The following is a 20,796-nucleotide window of genomic DNA, read 5'->3' as shown; positions in this document are numbered from 1 at the left end:
GGCGCACCCCTTAGTTTTGGAACCACTGGTATCATATCATGAACTCACTACATCAGTGCTGCAGTGCTTGTATTTCGGCCCGGAGGCGTTAATCTGCTTGTATGCCAACAGTCGTTTTATTCATTGACATGCAGCTACAATTACAGTTTAAACTTTAAGTTTAAACCATATTTTTTTTAAACAAACATGGCATTTAGATGATTTAGAAGTAATTATGTAACATTGTTTCAGCTCATTAGAAAGGCAAACATCTAATTATACTTGGTAATTATGAGAATAGTTGAGGGGGGAAAAAACAAATATTTAAGAGAGTTTTTAAAGCTGATAGACATGAAAGCTTTACAACCCAAATAAAGTATTTATAAGGCTGTTTTAAATATTGTAATAAAATTATAGCATTAAAAGGGTAGTGAGTCATAAGACAAGTATATTAAGAACCTTTCAGAAAGTAGTGCTGTGCGAGATGGCTGGAAAATGTATCATGATATAGTATTTCATATCAGTCGATATTGATAATTATTGATACATTTTTTTAACCTATTCAACCTAAGAACCAGGAGGAAAAAATGCCCTTATTTTAAATGTTCTCATCTACTATGGAAAAAACTGGAAAAACTAGGGTCTCGATCCGATATGAATATCGGATATCGGTCCGATATTAGCCTGAAAACGAATATCGGATATTGGATTAAAATTTCCGATTTTTTTTTATTTTTTCCTATTCATCTTTTATTTGTTTTATTCAATTGTAGAATAGTGTAGATATAATGTTGATGGTTAAAATGTATGTAACCATTTGGTTAATAATAAATGGGTCAGTTTTTCTCATGCCTACTGTTGCTGACTATTGTTCTCTGTTTGAGTGACATCACCTAATCAAACCTTTTCTAACATTCCACACTACAAAATAAATAATTATTTATTTCTTTATTGTTGAATAGAAAATAAAAAATATGTATGATTCATGCTGATTTCGGATCAATATCGGTATTGGCTGATACCCAAGGCTGCAATATCGGTAACATATCGGAAATGAAAAAGTTGATAAATAAATTTAAAAAAAAAAAACTGGTCAATGTGCAAATACAGACATTAAATAAATGCTTAATCAAACAAAATATACAAAGTATTTCACAAATAAGTTAGTGCACACCTGAGTGTTTGTATATATTGTTATTGTTTTGTTGCCCAGGCTTAACAACAAGATTATCTAAATGCTACAAAATCATGTACCAATTGAGGTGTTCTGTCTATATGTTCAATTTTATGGCGTTATATTATGTAACCAGATATATATATATATATATATATATATATATATAGAGAGAGAGAGAGAGAGAGAGAGAGAACAGGAAGACACTGCAATATCTGATTCAATACACAAGGCTCAATATTGCTATATCAAAGATAGTTTTGTTTAAGGAAGAACCTTTTCAATATTCTATGGCATTAAAAATACATGAGAGGACACACACAGTATCTTTTAAAGTGACTATCTTCCATTAATGGTATATTTTTAGTGTGGTCCTTATAGATGCCATTGAGCCATGTATCATTGGCACTCTCTACAAAACTTCATGTAATGTAACAATATATTTAGGGTACTGGTATTACAGACTGGATGGAAAAGCTTTTAGAGAACAATGGCAAGAACGGCTGAGAATTTTATAGCACTTTTATTACCTGAAGCTCTGGTTTAGGCTGAGGCGGAACAGCTAGGATGAAATGTTAATGTCACCTTTAAAGTGCGCCACATACTGGCAGAAGGACACACATCACGACATTGATGACAATGTTTTACAAATGTAAGGTGACAAAAGTGATTTTGCTTTGACCTCTCATATACTAAAAGTTAGATAACAATTCAAATGCAGGGATCTATTGACATTAGCGCTGATTTGTCTGGAGTAAAATGATTCCTTTCACACTGCTGACAACGAATAGAAACATGGCCAACCTCCGAGTAGGGCTGCACGATTATGGCCAAAATTGTAATTAGAAGGGATGCATCGAAATGAAAATTTGTGGCCGAAGCCGAATAAAATATAAACGCTTGGTTGAATACCGAACGCGGTTGTTAAGTTTTTCACTTTTTTTTTTTTTTTTTTTTTTAATAGTGAATAAATAGCCTACAATAAATTTTTAGACATGTTTTTAAAGAAAGTAAATGTTTATTGAATATTCTCACATTTTTTAAATATTCCAGTAGCCTTTGCTTTTCAAAAAAAAGCACAACAAAGTTTTTCATGTATATTAGGCCTTCAAATAAAACGAAACATGCATTCCAAAAAAAACTAAAGTGCATTAAAGGGGAGGTATCATGAAAAAAAAAATCACTTTATAATGGTTTTGCTACAGTGATATACATCCCTTTTGCCTCATTCAGAGGGCCAGAGTTGAAAAAGTTCTGTTTCCTCCCCTTGTTATACCACATTTTGTAAAAACAAAGTCAGCTCTAAACGGCCGAGTGGGATTTTGCCCACGTTGGCAGGTGACGTCACCTAACACGCCTCCTAGAATGTGAGCTCCTCCCTCTGCAACCATTTAACAGCTTTTTTTGCATAAGTCGGCCGAATATCTTCGGTGCATCCCTAGTAATTACAATTATTTTGATCAATATTTTAATCACGATTATTCATCCTGTTAGGCCAAACATCTGTATTTTTATTTAACTACTTTTTTAACAAACAATGTGAACAGTTTAGAGTCCAAAGGAAAAGCTATAAACAAGTGAAGCGAAGAATTTGTAAGTATTTGTAAATGTGGTTTCGGGTGTCTTTTCAGGATCTTACACTGTTGTCTTCATCATTGTCTTGTACGCATGTTGTAAAGTAAAATAAAATATATTTAAAAAAAAAAAAGAAAGAAATAGATATGCAGCAAAGTCCGCATTTTAAATGACAAAAAAAGAAATCACTGACGATCAGGATAATTTAATCGTGGCGGCCAAAATCGTAATCATGATTAAAATGTGATTAATTGTGCAGCCTGACCTCAGAGTTTCTTAAACCCATTCGAGCCAACAGCAGAGATAGACATGGAGACAAAACAGATCGCCTACCATCAAAGGACACATGCAGCTAAAGGCAGAAAATTCCAGATCACCCACCTTAAATGTTTTTGTACTGCATGAGAAGAATAGCTGATAAGAAACTAAGCCCACAGGGGGAAATCATGCTAAAGCCATTCAATACAGTTTTCTAACTGAAAGACAACATCTCTTCTGTAATCTCTGCAACACTAGATTCCAGATGAAGAATGGACTCCTTGTGAAGCAATTTAATGACAGATTCTGTAAAAAAAAAAGAAATCCACAGATTATGCAAAGGACCAAGACATTATAAATCATTTATAGCTCAAGTCCATATTTCTCTCACCTTATTTTACAACTATGGATTATGTGACTTTATAAAGTACTGGTTTGATCTCCCTACAAACAGAATGTTTGATTTGCCAAATAAATGGGGAACAGTTGGAAAGAGTGGGTAAATTCGGGCTCCTGGGGGTACACATTAAAGGAAGCCTGAAATAAGATCTGGACACCACCATCATCATCAACCCAGCATAGCATGTTCTTGTAATAGTTCCAGTGAGATTCATTTTGTCTTCTTTTTTAATAGTCAGGAGATAAACATTTCCTGAAAAACCTCGTCTGATTTAACAAAACCTCAACTTAACAGAGCATGTTCTCTGAACTCTGAGAAGGAACAAGCTTCCTGAAGAACTGCTTCAGGAAAATATCCTAAGGTCCTGCTGTACAGTACAGAATGCAAGCAGTACTGTGGCGGAGAATAAAGTATCTGCAGCAGGTCATCTGAGAAGATCACTGGTGATAAGGTAAGAACTACCAGAACTATTCTCCTCAACGGGCGGGTCACCTCTAGCCAGAATACCTGCTATCTGGAGTTTCTGAGAGAACGTCTTGATGTCCCGCCCTCAACAGCTCTACTTCCTCCAAAGCCTCTACCAGTCTATCAGAAGCTACGCCGCTACGTTTGTGCACGCGCATTGGAAAACATAACAAATTCACATAACTAGAAAAACTACACATTTATTGTTAGAGTGCCATAACCTTTTATTAAAACATGTTTTTTACCTGTCCATGAGAAATATCGCCAAATCCTGGTCCCTTTCGCAATTCTGTTACAGTAGCAAGTCCCTCCACCTTTGAAAAGCAGCACCGAGATAAATTCTGTTGAGGTCACGAAGACGTTTATCCACAAGCTTTGTACACGGACTTATTTTTTCTTTTTTAGTAGAATCTTTATATGTTGGCAATCGTGGAATGGGTAAATGGAGTTTTGGAGCGCTCCTCCATGACGTTATGCTACTCAGTGATACCAGTTTGCTGTTGTGACGGTGGACGCGCAGTCACTTTGATTGACAGTGGCCCACAGTGACTCCAGGAAGTCGAGGCCTATTGGCTGGGCGAAGTCGGCGCTTTCTTGCATTTGTATAGGGGTCTATAGGATGAAGGCGGGACTTATATACATTAATGTATATGAATGACCACTGGCAGTAGACCATAGTAAAAGACTAGTTAGGTATTTTTTCGCATTTCAAAAGAATCATACATAAACATAGATGTCTCAAACTCCAGATATCAGCTTTAAGGCCAGTTTACAACTACACAATAACACACACTCAAGGCCCTACACAAAGACTCCAGCATGTTTTGACCAACGCTATCGACAACACTTCACACAGTCCAGCTGGTTCACCAGCGAACTTCAGGCTGGTCTGAACTGTGGCCTTTGACAATAAACCGTGTCTTCAACCGACCAACAACCCCCAACATCTTGACTCTGTCTCTGCTAATTTCACCCCAAATCTCCATAACCATTGGATCACCCCAGCCCCCACCACCACCACCACTCCTCACCAAAAGAGCCATAACAATCAGGCAGATACAGACATAAAACATACAACTTTTACTAAAGTTTGTCTATGAAAAGTAAACTGCATACCGTCTTAGATGGTTTACATAAGAGGAAAAAGATAGACAAGAAGAAGAATGAAAAGAAGAATCATCACTTCAGCCCTGGCAGCGTCAAAAGCAGTAAACAGCAGACTGCAGTTTACTGTGTTCAAGGACATTTGTTGAGGCATATACATTCAATATACTATTGAATGCTTCTCTTAGTTGGATTAACTAATACTATTCAAGAAGAGATTAAAAAAACAAAGACACTATTACAAAAGACATTATTGCTTGCTGTTGCTCATGTAAAAGTTTAAACGAGGCCATCTGTTTTTACGATTAGCACCTACTATATTTTGGCTCCACAGAGAATGTCACCCGTCTCATTTCTCATTTCTGACCATCACCCAGTGGCAGATTTATTTCAGAGTATAACTGTGGGCAGACACATTCTATTAAAGGATGCACAGTCCTATGGGAGCCATTTTTCAGGGACGGCTAATCCAGCTTTGGCGAGGCAGCACACTTTGAAAGTTCCTTTTACGCTGAAAGATGGAAGAGAGGAGCAACAACATGAGGACATTTTTTTCTGATTAGTGTCAGCTGTTGAATGCTTTAAAATGACTGCAGAATGTATGTTTCTATATTTGCATTTTTCCAAATGTTCTTTAATTTGATAGGAAAAAAAAAACGTATTTCACTAACCTAGACAGAACACACATCTCGCCGATGTCGGGAAGATGATCGAAGTTACATCGGCGAGACCTATTATGGAGAGCGTTTGCTCATTGGGCAGACGTCACGGAGACATCGGCGTTTGGCCGATGGATTAAAGACGCTCAGTGTGGCCTCTCTACAGCTTATATTAACCTTTATTTAGCTTGGATCATTCAATTAGTATAAATATCTCCATATCCATAGTCGAGTGTTTACCTTGGCAATATCACAACATCAAAAAATAAAAACAATATACTACCACTAAATAGCTTATTATGTGTGGACAAAATAGAGACAGTTCATGATCATAAATGTATTTTCAGCAGCATAGCCCCCAGCACAAAAACAGCTTCATGGAAGTGACATTTTACAGTTCTACAATTTTATAAGTGGTATCACCGATTTGGGGGGGGGGGACCACAAAATGAAGCATTAGGAGTAGAATATTGACGTACGATCTGAGGCTGACAGCGGCGAGACGTAAGCGTGCTTTCTGGGAAAGGACTGAGATCATGAAAAAAAAACGATTCACATAAGAATCACGATTCTCATCAGCCGCAATTCTGAATCGATTCATAAACTTCAAAAATCGATTATTTTTTATTACAAGTCAAACAATACAAGTAGAAACACAAAACCAAAACAACAACAAAAAAACACACACAAAGTACAGGACAAAAGCAGTTATACAATTCTTGTAGTCACTGAGAGTTGAGACTTACTTCAGGAACGAAGGGGCAGTTATTTCTTGTACAGTAAGTTTTTATTTGTTTAGCATGAATAAATGTTACCGTTTGTCTTAAGTTTGCCTTTGTGCGATTACATCATTGGAATCAGTTTATTTAAAATTATCTTATACAAACTGTGTGGTTTTGATGCCATTTTGCCTTAACACTCGATGCACTGTATCAATTTTTTAATCAAGAATCGATTTTAAATCGAATCGTGACCGTAACAATCAGAATCGAACCGTGAGACACCCAAAGATTCACATCCCTAGTGGAGGTAAACTCAACCTTATTATTTCTTTTTTTCTTTTTCTGTGTCTGACTTCACAAATACTCACTTTAGGTAGGATGGTAAAGAACTGATCATATAACCAGCTAGAGAAAGTGTTAGTAGTGATATATTCGCTGAACCACCTAAAACCCGAGTCATAAGGCAGAAAAATCTTTGAATTATTATTCTATATCCTTGCCGTGGTCATCAACCTTAGGTTCGCACCAAAGCAACAAGATTCAGAGTGCTGTCAGCTGAAATAAAATGAGCATCCTTCGCAAGGTGACGAACCAGTAAACACTGCTTCTCCACACATGGTTACAAGACCCATAGTCGTGGGTGTGTACCACAAGGTGTACATAAGGATTTTATTTGATCTGTTTGAATCTCTCCCCCTGACAGTGTCTGTCTCCTTCAATAAGCCCTGGATGGTTTCTCCTATGTCTCACGTCTTGTGAATTCAATATTTTTCCAGACTTCTAATCTGATTTTGTATCATTCCCCATTGCCACTGCAACATTTATTACCTACTTTATGGATTGTATCTGTGTCCTGTAAGGACCTCCACTGATGACGAAAGGCCTGTCTCCTAGGCAACAATACTATTACTGAGACGTGTTTATAGTATTAGGTATCAACACGTGACCTTTATGAATCCTCTGTACTACGTCTTGTTACCAAAGGGGGAAAAACAGGAAAGAAATGTCATGGAAACATACAGTCACAATATTTCACTGCATCTAAATCACATCTCACCATGGGGGACACCTTTTAATAGGAATGAATGGAAAATAGATGTGTCGATTTCTATGAATAATATCTGAAATCCTTTGTGTCAAATGATGAATGGTGATAAGGTAATATCTGGGAATAGATTACATATTTTTCATGAAAAATTATGAGGAACAAAATCAAAATCTCACAAAATGTACTTTTTTAAATTAACAGGGTCATCTGTAGCAGCCTTTTGTTTTATTTGTGAGAGCTTAACGTTCACATAATGAATTGTCCTGAGAAAAGAAAAGAAAACAGCTGGTCTAATGTTTTTATAATTATAGGGTGAATTCAGAGAACCAAAGAAGGAAGAAGAAAAGCACACAAATGCCTCAGCAGTGTGTAGATTTCCTCTCTGCATGGGGCAAAACAAATCCCAATTTATTTTGTGCTAGTTTAACGTCAAGATTAATCTCAAATAAGGGTGTGTATGTATATATACAGTAACTGCTTAAACCCACTCTGTATTCTGTCGGGGACATTTTTTTTTAAAGTACCAAGGCAGCTTGATTACTTATTAATAAGATTGACGTTTCAAACTTTTTCTTTAATGCGTTTAGATTTCAGCTCTCTCTTGATGCTTCACTGACACTGTCATCTAGGCATCAAATTGGCCGACTCCATTCTCCACCTTTCTTACAGAAGTTAAAATTCAGACAGCGGCATCAGTGATGTCATGGAGCTTTAATATCAAAGGTGTTTCTATTATCTATGAGCACCGTGGTGAACTTTCAAAGCCAGAACCAACGTTTCTGCACTTCAGCCTGGGGACCTCACATTGGGGCATCTCGTGCACAGAATGATAAGTGAGCAATTAGATAAACTGAGTGACTGATGACTAGCTTTTTCCAAGTAAAATGATCATATTCCTATGATCATATTTGTGAAATTGTTTAACACTAATAAAGAAATTGAGATGCTTTTTCTTGCTATAGTTACTTTTGATAAAAACCCAGTCGCAGTTTGAAATTCATTTTGTGGGAAAGATAATTTCCAACAAAAGAACACAATGGTTTGAGTTCGTGGTTTCATAGTGAGGTTCAGTTGAAAACTAACAGACGATTAATTATCCCGGCATAGCCTAAATACCAATGTAATTTAAGTAAACAACACAAAGGAAATCATGCTTAGATTTACATGACAATGTGTAGTTGCTCTCTTTGCTCTATTCATTGGAAATCGTCCACTTAATAAGGAGGTCACTCACAAACAATGAAGCAATCCACTCACACAGTCTAGCACAATGGTCACCAACACGGTGCTCGCGGGCACCAGGTCGTCCCCACGGACCATGTGAGGTGCCCTCAGCAGCTCTAGTCACCAATGAGCTCCATTTAAATATGATTTACTTTCCAGGATTCAAACTCCTGGAAACCGTAAATACATATGAGAGTAAGTTAGTACATACTGCTGATAAAGTTTGTGTTAAAAAAAAAAAAAAACATCTTTAAATGTTTATTTTCACTGAAACATTGTGACAAATGTTTTTAAGTGTTGCAGATCTGGTGTATGGTCAATGGTATGTTATATATAAGATATATTTTAAAAAACACAAGGTGGATTTTCTCTAAAATTCAATGAAAATGAAACACTTTATTAAATTAGGAGAAATAAAGTGTTTCATGTTGAAACCTCAACATTTTCTACCTTTTTTAGTTACTGCGAGCCTTTATTATTATCTTATCCGCTAATTAAAGGGAAGCTCTTTTCTAACTGGTAGCCCTTCGGACTATACAGTACCTATGAAGTAGCTCACAGTTTTGTAAAGGTTGGGAACCCCTGGTCTAGCACCAGGTGTTTCCATGCAGGCAGACCTGCTAATACTGTATCATGTTTTTCTGCAGTCTGTGCCTTCTCCTCGACCCTTCTCTCTCTCTTTCTTTTATTTCATGTGTCTTGATGCTGGAGTTGGCAGTTCCTGATCTGTGGTTTTCGGTAGGGCTGGACGGTATAACCAAAAATGTATATCACTGTATTATTAAAAATTCTAACGGTTTCACGGTATATGACAGTATTTTTTTCTTCATGCATAATTAGGTGTTCACAGCATTTTCTACTGGTTGAGAGATGAATTACTGCAGTAGATTAACTTAGGATGGTCTGTTTTACTAATAAATGATCAGTGAATATTGTAGAAGAATTCCACACTCGAAGTGATACAAGTTTGCAACAGCAGCCCAATGGCTCTTTGCCGCACTAGCTTAGCTTTAGCATTAGCTTGATTTCTAGCTTTAAATGCTGCATACTCAGTGGTGTGATGGTTTCTTATGGTGACTAAGGTAGTGTTTTGTTTGCAGCTCCATCAGGACTTATTTCCGCGTTATAGGAATTACAAATTGCGATCTTTTGCTCCTGTAGAATAGGCCTGCGCACGCAGGCACACGCTCACATGAAGCTTCAGAGCTTTCAATTGTGTCTTTCTTATCCATTTACACGTATGATTTACAACGCAACAAACACCAGAGCGCAACGGTTTACCTTCCTATTTAGAAGTGCAACGTTGAAAAGGGTCCGGTCTGAAACGCGGCGCAGCGTTCAGAAAGTTGTGTAATCAAATACACCGGTATGGCAGTATATTAAAAATTCATATCATAATGAAAAACTAGTCTGGGACACTGACGTTCTATCGCTCTGTCCTGTTCTGTTCTCCTCTTTCTGTCTACTAACCCCAACCAGTCAAAGCAGATGGCTGAGCCTGGTTCTGCTGGAGATTTCTTCCTGTTAAAAGGTAGTTTTTTTTTTTTTTCTTCCCACTGTAGCTGATGCTCGTCAAAGTGAAATTGTTGTTTTTTTGTTAAGAATTTTATAATTTGATAAGCGCTACGAGATTACTATTGTTGTACGTGGCGCTATATAAATAAATTTCAACGTGTAAGAAGACATAGTTGGGAGATTATTACCAGAATAATGATAGAGCTTTGTCATACATGGTCTGAGGGTAGTATGAGTACAATTTAATTCACTGTGAGAAAGCAGTTTCTTTAAAATCTATCAGTTATCGTACAACCATGATAATGCCTTAAAAATTGACTCACATGAGATTTCACATTAACATTTTACTTGTCTTGTAAAGCAATAATAAATATATCAGATACTACTAATTCATAGTTGATAATTATGCTATTTATGAACAATATCAAACTTTAACAGGACGTTTCTATTAAAAAAATGCAGTGATCTGCTGTGGTGTGGTGTGAACACTGCCGTGGGAAAACAGTGAAGGGTATTATGTCTTATGTCCCCTAAACTCCCGTAGCCAGCTATCGGCTATCTTTTCTCAAGCAGCCGTAGAGCCGAGGCTTCACTCACTGCCATCAGTTTCCATCAACCGGCCAAAATCAAAGAACAGCACAGGAGGCAGAAACACAAGGACACAAAGGTATGCAGTGAGACACAGGAGGGGAACATGGTGATAGCTCTCTCACTCCCGACCCTCACACACAATATTCCCTGATTGCTCTAAACAACACGAGTGATAATGTGAGGCAGATGGTCCCTGATACTAATGAGAACTCTTTGCTTGCCTTTCCTGTCATTACATCTATGGATTGGAGAAGTGCTGTTTTCTTTGTTAGCAGTAGTCAAGAGGAAAAGTCTAGTCTGCTTTTGTAAGAACTGATGAAAGCACTATAGAAGAGTATGAAAAAAAAAAAAAAATCCTTATCAACTGCTTACATGGAATGCATTTGGAAGCCTCAAGGAATCTAGTATGCATATTTTTGGATAATGTGAAGAAAACTCTTACTCAGAGAAAATGCAAGCTACACAAACATAGTCCTCCCATGGAGTCAAACCCAGGCCTAGGGTTGTGTAAAATGTCTTTACAGGTCAGTAAATAATCAGAAAGGCATATTTTTTTGCGATTTGAACCTACAGCATTGACATAGAGAAAAAAAAAAAAAAAAAAAACTTTTCATAGCAAGAACCAGGGTTCTCGGTACCAAGGTGGACTTTCTGTCAAAACTTTGCATGTTTTACGATGCTCGAGTTAGGTTACAACCTATTTTAGCTATTTTAGCTTCCTCCCACAGTCAAAAAGCCATTTTCTAAAACCTATGTGAATGATTTATCTCTATATTAGAGGTGGGACTTGAAAGATTTTGTACGAATTTTGAGGGTTTCTTTCAACTGTTTAACATTAAAAATCATGATAAACCGATACATCGGCCGGCCGATATTATCTGCCGAATTTTGTGTTTTCTTACGTGTATCAGCCAATGCGAGCTGCTGCGTTCACCGCTCCGCATTATTTACAGAGAGCAGAAATGTTTACTTGTTTTTCTTCTACATCACCAGTTTTTAATATTTATTAAATATTTTTTACTTGTTGTTGACCTACCTCACCTTTGTTATTTCAATAAATGTTCCGTTTTTAAAAATTGAGACTCGTACCATTTGTTATCATCATTGTGTAATTTTTATGATCTAAAGTGAGGGAGTAAAAGTAGTATCGGCTCCAAATATCACCTCAAAAAAATTGGCAGTCCGTATCAGTCATCGTCATCAGTTTGACACATGCTATATACTAGTATACAGCAATGTATGACACTAATTAATCAACACATGCATTACATCCACTTGATAATCTCTGCTTAATTCTACTCTCACAAGATGATTATACTTCAATTATACTCCAAAATCCATGAAAAGCATGCAGATGGACTGAACAAATACCCGTGTTGCCTACAGCATCCTAGTGAGGGTAAAATGCTGATCTACCCTCTATACCCACCATCTTTTCCAGTCGCTTGATCCCTTACTAAGTGGAAGACACCCTTGAATCTAATCTCAACCATGACTTCCCCAGACCTGCTGCATCCATTAATTTAATTATTACATGCTCATCAAATGAGGAGTTCTTCAAAGTATTCCATCAATCCCCGTTCTAATTCTCAAATGATCACCTCCCTATCCTTAGCTCCTGCTTCCTTTTGTTTTGTCTTCAGTACTTAAAGTGCATACTCACTGGAATACAGACCAAAGTCACTGACCTTGTTCAAATATTTGATTGTTCTAATTCTTTGCTAATCTTGTTGGTTTCACTGCGTGATTCTGGGAACAGTCCCATCGCACTAAAATCATCATCCAATGAGTTCTGATGCATTTGGCTGAATATGAGAAGATTTTTCCAGATTGTTCAGGATTTATCCAGTTGCCTTTGTAGAGACTGTTCTGAAACATTAAAGTAATGTGACCTAGGTTTTTTTTCACAATCTCTCTTTATTAAAATCAGGCCACAACACGACATGGAAAAGCCTCACAAGCACGTTATGGGACGTTTATCATGAATTTACACACTGTTTTTCACTGGAAAAACAGCTAACAGAATGTCTGGATCAGCAATTCTCAACTGGTGGGTTGCGGACTTGTACTGGATGGGTCGTGGAAAGCTGGTCAAAGATAATAAACACATAATCTCTCATGGTGGACTTATTTTGAAAGAAACTTTTCTTTTGACAGGCATGCTGTGAAATGCATGTTGCACGGGAAAATATATAGATTTATGTTTTAAAAAAAATATATATATATCTGTGTTTTCAACAGCTACTTTAAAAAAAACTAAATTTGGTTGGTTGAATTCTAAATAAAGCCAATCGGGTCACGATTTAATGACCGTCACAAAAATGTAGGTCCCAGGGTGAGATCAGTTTAGAACCCCTGGTCTAGATAATGTGACAATACAACGAATTTTTTCCAATTCCGCCACAAATCCCGTTCAAAATTATGAGCGTGTTAAAGGTTGACTAGTAATAATGTTATCCTGTGATTGAAAATTCATGCGACGCATCATCTGAAGTGTTTTTAATGTGTTGTGATGAACAATCAGTGCAGATTATTACGACTACATTCAAATCTGAAAAGGCATTGGTACAAAGACATGTTCAGCTATTGGTGTATTAGTTGCACTGGTGATCATTTTACCTGGTGGCAAGTCACGGCAGACGCATTAAATCAGTCGGCTGTGCAGGATTTTGTGCTAAATGTGAGGGTGATTCGCCGGTTTGCGATTTTTGGGATGATGTGCATTTCCATGGTATATTTCTCATCAATGGGTGGCTAAGGGTCAGAAGTGCAGCAAACACAACATAATATTTCTCTTCCCACTTTTTTAGCATAGCCCTCCCATTTCCGTAAGTCATCTGAAGCTTCTAAAAACAGCAGTTGAGTCTATTAAAGCTGCACTACCTGATTCTTGAACCATGACAGAGGGGCATGGCTGAATTCAAACCGTAAATCCCGTCCCCCACTCTGATAATCCCTCCCAGTCTCCTCCTCTCTGGAAGCGCACGAAAACGTGCACGAGAGCTGAACGTGCACTACCGGTAAAACACGTCGCCACGCAAAAGGATGCACACAAAATATAGGAAAATAGAACATTAGATTACCTGTCTAGAAGGAAAACAGCCACTTGCTCGATTCCAAAGGTAGTCCAACATAGAAAACATGTTCACACCGTGCACGCGCTTCATTATCTATCACAGCAGCCAATGAGGAGGCTCCTTCGTGGGCTCTGCTCACCCCTCCTTTCTCTAAATCCTGTGATTGGAGCTGGTGGGGGTGACCGCCAAGATTTTATCTTCCGGGGTTTTATTAACTAAAATACTTAATTATAAGGCTCAGATAGCACACAGACGTACGATTTTTTCAGAAATTATTACTTTTACAATATACTATATGATGCTAATAAGAAATTTTTTTTTAGTTAAAGAAAATAATTTGAGTACCCCAGCTTTAACCCTATTTAGCATGTTTGATACAGTTTCGGTAAGTTTAACAGCCAGTAAAGTCATCTAAAGGTGATAAAACGGACACGAAACGGAACAATGTAAAGTGACATGGACGTGATTAAAAAACAGGTACACCCTGAAACGGAAAAATCAGAGGATCTTGAATAAATTCTAGTTGTCGCCATTACACAGCTTTCACAGCCATTACACAGCCTTCACTGATGAAGTGGTATGATTTTGATCCTGAGCAGTTCCTTTACTCTCTGGACGCTGCTAAGCCCACCTCTGCATTTCAGGAGAGAACAAAACTATGGATTTGTGCACTTGTGCTTACTCATGAGTGTGGTTTGGCTTTTATTTTTTTATAAGCTAAAATAATTAGTTGTCTCTTTATTGAAAGTCAACATCAACATATTCCAAAAACAAATAGAATAAGATCTATATCTTCACCTTTTGCTTTAACTGAAATAAGGAAAGGTCAGTGTCCACCTATTTATGGCCCTGACTGTAAATATTAATGCCTAAGCAAAAATAATTCAAGATCAAGGGTGATTAAGTTTGTTATTTGACTTCTGTGTGTTTATTAAAAACAGTTCGGAAAAGATCAATCTCACCCAAAATGAAACAAAACGGAAAAACCTAAGATGAGCTCAGAGCGGCACGATCTAGAGAAGAAAGTGCAATTTGGTGCTTAAAAAAAACCAGGCAAACTACAGAGTTTTACAGCTATTCAATGCACATTAACTGTCGTTTAAAGTGTAAAAAACCCCAGCTGAAAGAGGAAATAGCTTTCAATCTTAACAATGTCTGCCTTTCAATGAATTGCTGAGCAGAAAGTGATGACTGAACGCAGTTCAGGAAAAGCATCTCTTAGTGAGAATCCATGATGTTAACCCCTGTCAAAACCAAGCAGCGCCTGGGCTGTTGACGGAACAAAAAGCGATTTGGAAGGGATGAGCTGTTACTTCATGTCCTTAAACGTCTACAGAGGGGCATTTCAGAAATATGAAGCCAAACTAACACACGTGAGTGAATTAAACATCAGTTTAACTGTATCAAAAATTCAATCCAGTGTTTGGATAGGGACTAAAATGTATGTTGCTGTAGCAACCACGTGTTTTCATCCTTCAACCTATCAGGAAGTTAAGTTCCAATATTACCGGTTTACAACATCTAAGGACACTTTTCAATCCATCCATCCATCTTCAAACCCGCTAATTCCCGATTTTATCAGGGTCGCGGGGGTCTGCCGGTGCCATTTTCCTGCTCTCATTGGGCGCTGGGCGGGGGTACACCCTGGACAGGGCGCCAGTCCATCGCAGGGCACTTTTCAATCCAGTAAGACATAACTTAGTGGCTTAAAACTATTAAGCAGTTTTTTTATTGATAGATATTTTACTTTGGGCATTTTTATTTGTACTTATTGAGATTAATTGAAAGTACATTAACAGGTTTAAAAAAAATGATTTTGAAGGAGACATACTGAGGGACATGTTTCAACATGAACAGTGAACAAGTAACAAAAAGCATCTATTCAGTTAATCTTTCGTCAACCAGTAAGTCAATAGAAACGCCATTCTTGCTTCTAGCTTTAATGGGATGCCCTTCATACTGTAAGTAGGAAACAGGTTAAACCCCCCAAAAAATGAATGAATGTAATTTTTAAACCATCCTCAGTTAGTAAACATTTCAGTTCTGTTTGTTTGGAAGAGTTTAAGTTTCTGTTCTCTGTACTGTTGTTTAGGGTTTTTAATGTGTCTGGGTGTTTCATTTAAAAGTAACTTTAGTCTAATCTCTCCACGAGATTGGATCAGGCGTTGCTGGGGTCATCAACAAAAAGGGAGATGGGACTACCCTGTAAAATACAGAACAAACTACCTTTGAGCCCCATTGAAAGACTAAAGTATCTCAAGTTTGCCAGTCATTTGTGGTCTATTCACGCATATTTGGTTAAGTTTGTAGGACTGTGTTTGCTTTATGTCCTCTTTGATCAATTCCAGTCTGTTTACAAGAATCCCATTCAGTCATTTCACTAACCTTTTGGTTCTGCTCTCACGTCGCTGACTCTCCATGTGTGCATGTCGGATGTGTCGGATGTTTAGCTGATTAGCAAGAGGCTGGACAGGTGAGAATCATTAGTAGTGATTAGGTGCACTAATCTCTGACTGGAACATTCATTTCTATTCCTTCCATGTCATAGGACCATCTCTAAACTCTGTCTCTATGTGTTAATTCTGTGATAAACCAGCAATGTGCCCATGTTAGTATTAGGGATGGGAGATATAGACTAAAAAATGTATCCCAATAATTTCTTGCTTTTTATCACGGTAACGATAAAAATTATGATAAATAAAAACAATAAATAAATAAAACAATTTCCAACTTAAAGTGTAAACAGGTTCCTTGCAAACACAAACACAAACACAAATGAAATTGAATAAATCCAACACTAGTCATACGTTTAAACAGGCTCATGGGCTGATATTTTGAGGAATATATTTGTGCATGTAGTTTTATTGTATGCAATTTGTCTGTTTCCTCACCTAAAATGACATTATTTTCTGGGAAAAAGAAAAAAATGAAAAGCCAAAATAACTCCAATAGTGTTTTTACTGTTTAATATAAAAACATGCCGTGAACAGCGCTCCAGAAAATAATAAGTTGTTGACAAAAAACTTGGGGGTAATAATGAATCATTTCTATCGTGGGATGACATATTCTTACTGGTGGGAATGTTTTTAAAGATATATCGCACATTTTTAGCTAGTATCCTATTTGTGTCTTCTCACTTGTGGGAATATTCCAGCAACGCTTCCACACTAACTGGAAGGAAGACGAATAGATGCCAATGCACACCTTTGAATGAATGGAATTCATATTCAACAAAACTGAGTCTCTATTACGCGCTTTTTTTTCCCACGATCATTCCTTTGTGTTCCAAAATATATATGTATTAGGGGTGGGCGATGTATCGAGATTAAAAACATATCGAGTCTTCTATTTTGGGGATATAGAAAATGATAATATCGCCTATATCAATACAATTTATTTATTGCTTATTTTGTTTTAAAACACTTGTTTCAGGAGTCACTTCTTTGACTACTTCAACACAGTTATGGTGCATTCACACCAAACGCACTTCGGGCGTCAAAATCGTGCCTAACGCCCCTAGGACGCTTGTGCTCATTGAATCAGACGCTTGTCACCAGCGTTGAAAATGCTCGGGATGCGTGTCCAAACACGTTGGGAAGGGAGCGCGTTTAGGGGAGGGGCTTCTCTGTTGCCGGTGGTGTTTATATAATGGATGATATTGTGGCGATCAGTTACGTTCACAATTCACCCAGTGACTGTGAAGTGGTGGGGAACATTGTGTTGAGAAGGCTGTGTTTCCTGTCAGTGTGTGCATTGTGATGTTAGAGAAGTGTGGGTGAATGAAGAATAAAGTTTGGAGGTCCTTTGCTGAACACGCCGCCTCTGACTCCCGTTATCAAGAAAGTGGCTTGGCTTTATTTGCGCCTCGGCGCCATTTCTGGATTCACCAGAGCTGCGCTCGGACGAGAGGCACTTTCAGCACTTTCAGCGCCACGTCTGTAGTTTGACGACCTGCTGACCCACATCGGCGCTAGCATCTCCTACCAGGACACCAACTACAGACGCTCTATGCTAGCAGAAGAGCGCCTGTCCTTCTGTCTCCGGTTAGTGTTTTTTCATCTCATTACTCCTGATTGGTCGCGATATGCCCCAAAAGTTCAACGCACCCAACAGCAGCATCGGCCGCATTGAAGGCGCCGGATGTACGGCAAAAGCTTGAAATCTGACGCTCCCTAGAAGCACGTCCACCATATATTGTCTATGTAAACCTGATGCTGTTGATGCTGTTGACGCTTTGGACGCGTTTGGTGTGAACGTGCCATTAGATGGATTGTGTCAGCTCATAGACTTTCCCCATTTATTATTAACCAATTGGTTACATACATATTAACCTTCAACATATCTACAGTATTCTACAATTGAATAAAATAAAAAAAAAAATAACTGCAAAAAATAAAAAAAAACAGAAATTTTAATCCGATATTCATTTTCAGGCTGATATCGGACCGATAATCGATATCGATATCAGATCGGGACACCCCTACTGTCTGGTAAGACTGAATTTGAATTAAAATAATCAAGATTTATATTGTATATTGCCATTTTGATCCTTATCACACAGCCCATATATGTACAGCATGTTTTAAGGTGTTACATATTCTAATGTGCAGTTCATGATATTCATGATATAGTTTAAAAATGTATATGTTCAAGAATAACTTTAGCTTTATGATCCACTAAACCTGCCATTCAGACTGATGTCATCTCATCACTCCATCTAGAAGTGCAAACGTTTCCTCGTACCCAAAATGTTCTCATGTGAGACTGCAGTTCAAGGGTGCAGTAACTTCTCCTGAAAATGTGATATAGACGAGGGTTCAAACTAAACATGCTTCTGTCACCAAATCGATAGAGACCGGCTCAGGTACTGCTGGGCTCATATGTTTAAGAATGGATGTGCTGACTGTGGGAAGGTGCTATGGGGAAAGGAGGGGTTATAGCAGAAACAAGAGGAGGACTGCATCAACAGAGGTGAGACTATCCAGCAGCCACTGTTTACAGATTGGATAGAGGCGATGGAGCTGATCAAGCGTCCATAAAATCCATTTTACATTCATCTCTGAGTGAAATAAAGGCCAGAGCAGCCAAACCAGAGCACCTGCAGAGACCTGATGTGTGTTTGTGTGTGTGTGTGTGTGTGCAGCAGCAACAGCAGCAGAGTCCTCCCTCTCTCCCCTAAACACTGGTGGACTAATCTGACCTCAGATAGTTTCCATTCTATAGTCAGAGACCAAAGCAGCCTTTAGTGGGCTTCAGTGCAGCTTGTGTCATTAGGACTGACCCAGATGCTCTGACTGCACTATGATTGCACTGCAATCCCAGAATAACTCTGTGTGGCTCACTGGAAACAACAATTGTGTGTTCTATATTACCCTGCCAAGGCAACAAGGTACTAAAAGGTTAAATGAGGCTAAACTGGGAGAAGATGTTGAGGTTGATAAGTGAAAGCTACTGGAGCTCAGACACACAAAGAAGAGGCAGACTGGCCTCAGGCTCAGGTGAAGAGATGTAGGTGAGAATTACATCACATGAGAAGAAAACCCTGAGCAGGCTCAGTCCATCCATTAGTATCTGTACCACATGTGACTAAATCACAAGTTGTTATTCTATTATTTTTAACATATAGTTCATCTAACCTCATCTCCATTCACTTCAGCTAGAGATCCATGCACCCAGGACCAGGTGACTGTGTAGAACAGCAGATCCATCTTTGTGTTCACACCTTTGTCACATGCATTATAAACAGTTCAGCAGCGTTAGCCCACAGAGCTATAGTGTTTTATTTGATTTGGTTCTTTTACCTTCAGCAGCCAAAGCGCACCGGACCAGCAGCAGCCCTGCAGCCGCAGACAGCAGACAGTGCACCAGCATCCCGTCCGTCCTCTGCGCACTGCATCCACCAGCATCTGCTCCGGGATGAGCCGCCCGCACACTCCTCAGACCCAGCGCCATGTCCCCGGCATAAGTTCCTGAAGTTTGCCTCGTAAATAATGCATCAGATCAAGCGGGAAACGCGCCGGTCCAGTCGTGTGTCCAGCGGCTGTAGGAGGGGGAGGAATGCGCCCTAGCGCTCCGCACCACTCGGTCCACCCATCATCATCATCATCATCATCATCATCACCATCATCATCATCATCATCAGAACCGTGTGGCGCACACTCAGCCCATGGTTTGACATTTAGCTGCAGATCAGTGACAGACATCCAGCGCCTCTAGGATCCACATCCACATCCTGCAGCCTGTGGGAGGATCCTTCACATCCAGCCTCCTCCTGTCCTCCTGGTCACAGGCAACACACACACATTAGCCCCGTGTGGTCACTGTGGGCTGGAGCTCAGAGCCTGTGGGACAGGACGACCTCTGCTGGGAACGCCTGAGATCGGATCGTGCTCCGCGTAAAAGCAGATGTTCCAAGTCACGTTGGGGTAGGATCGCTAATAAAAAGGCACGTGAGCGCACGGATCCAGATGTGCACGGTGGATGGATCCTCAGACGTGTGGTACCTGTGCGCCTCCACATGATGTCAGTCTGAGCCCACATTAGAATTCATAGAGGACAGAATATAACAATAAGTCTAAGCCTTATTTATTATTATTGTTTTTTTTTTTTTTTTTTTGTTACATCAGCTGTTATTACTGTAAAGAAAAAATGTGCCATTTTGATGTACAGTCAGTGTCACGTTATGTCATCTTTATTGTGTCTATTCTGCAATATAAAATATTGCTGCAGGGTGATACTTCCTGTGTGTTAGATTTGTCTAATTTATTTATTTTTCAAAATGGTTTGCACATTGTTAGATTTATGGTTCTTCTCTACTGCTGTAAACACACAGTCATGATGTCCTACACTTAGATAACACACGTAAAGGTTGAAGTTCCCCCCTTTTTTTTTTCTTACTTCTGAAGCTAAGGACCCCCCTTAGGACTCACGTCTACATTTTGCTCAGAATACTATGAAAAAAAGAAATATGGATAATGTTGGAATGAATGACTGATAACACAGATT

The 20,796-nt window shown here is 38.6% G+C and overlaps 1 protein-coding gene across 1 annotated transcript in view; it reads right to left on the bottom strand.

The window, feature by feature from the left end:
- The window catches only part of kiaa1549lb (KIAA1549-like b), a 93,532-nt gene extending 73,440 nt beyond the window's left edge, over nt 1–20,092 (bottom strand). Inside the window, exon 1 of the mRNA XM_028443148.1 lies at nt 19,593–20,092. Within this exon, the coding sequence (XP_028298949.1) occupies nt 19,593–19,743 (151 nt within the window). The 5' untranslated portion in view covers nt 19,744–20,092. The remainder of the gene's footprint in view (nt 1–19,592) is intronic.
- Nucleotides 20,093–20,796: the final 704 nt, after the last annotated feature.

Source organism: Gouania willdenowi, chromosome 3, assembly GCF_900634775.1.
Source record: "Gouania willdenowi chromosome 3, fGouWil2.1, whole genome shotgun sequence".
NCBI classification, from domain to species: domain Eukaryota; kingdom Metazoa; phylum Chordata; class Actinopteri; order Blenniiformes; family Gobiesocidae; genus Gouania; species Gouania willdenowi.
This window is presented reverse-complemented; position numbering and strand designations above follow the sequence as displayed.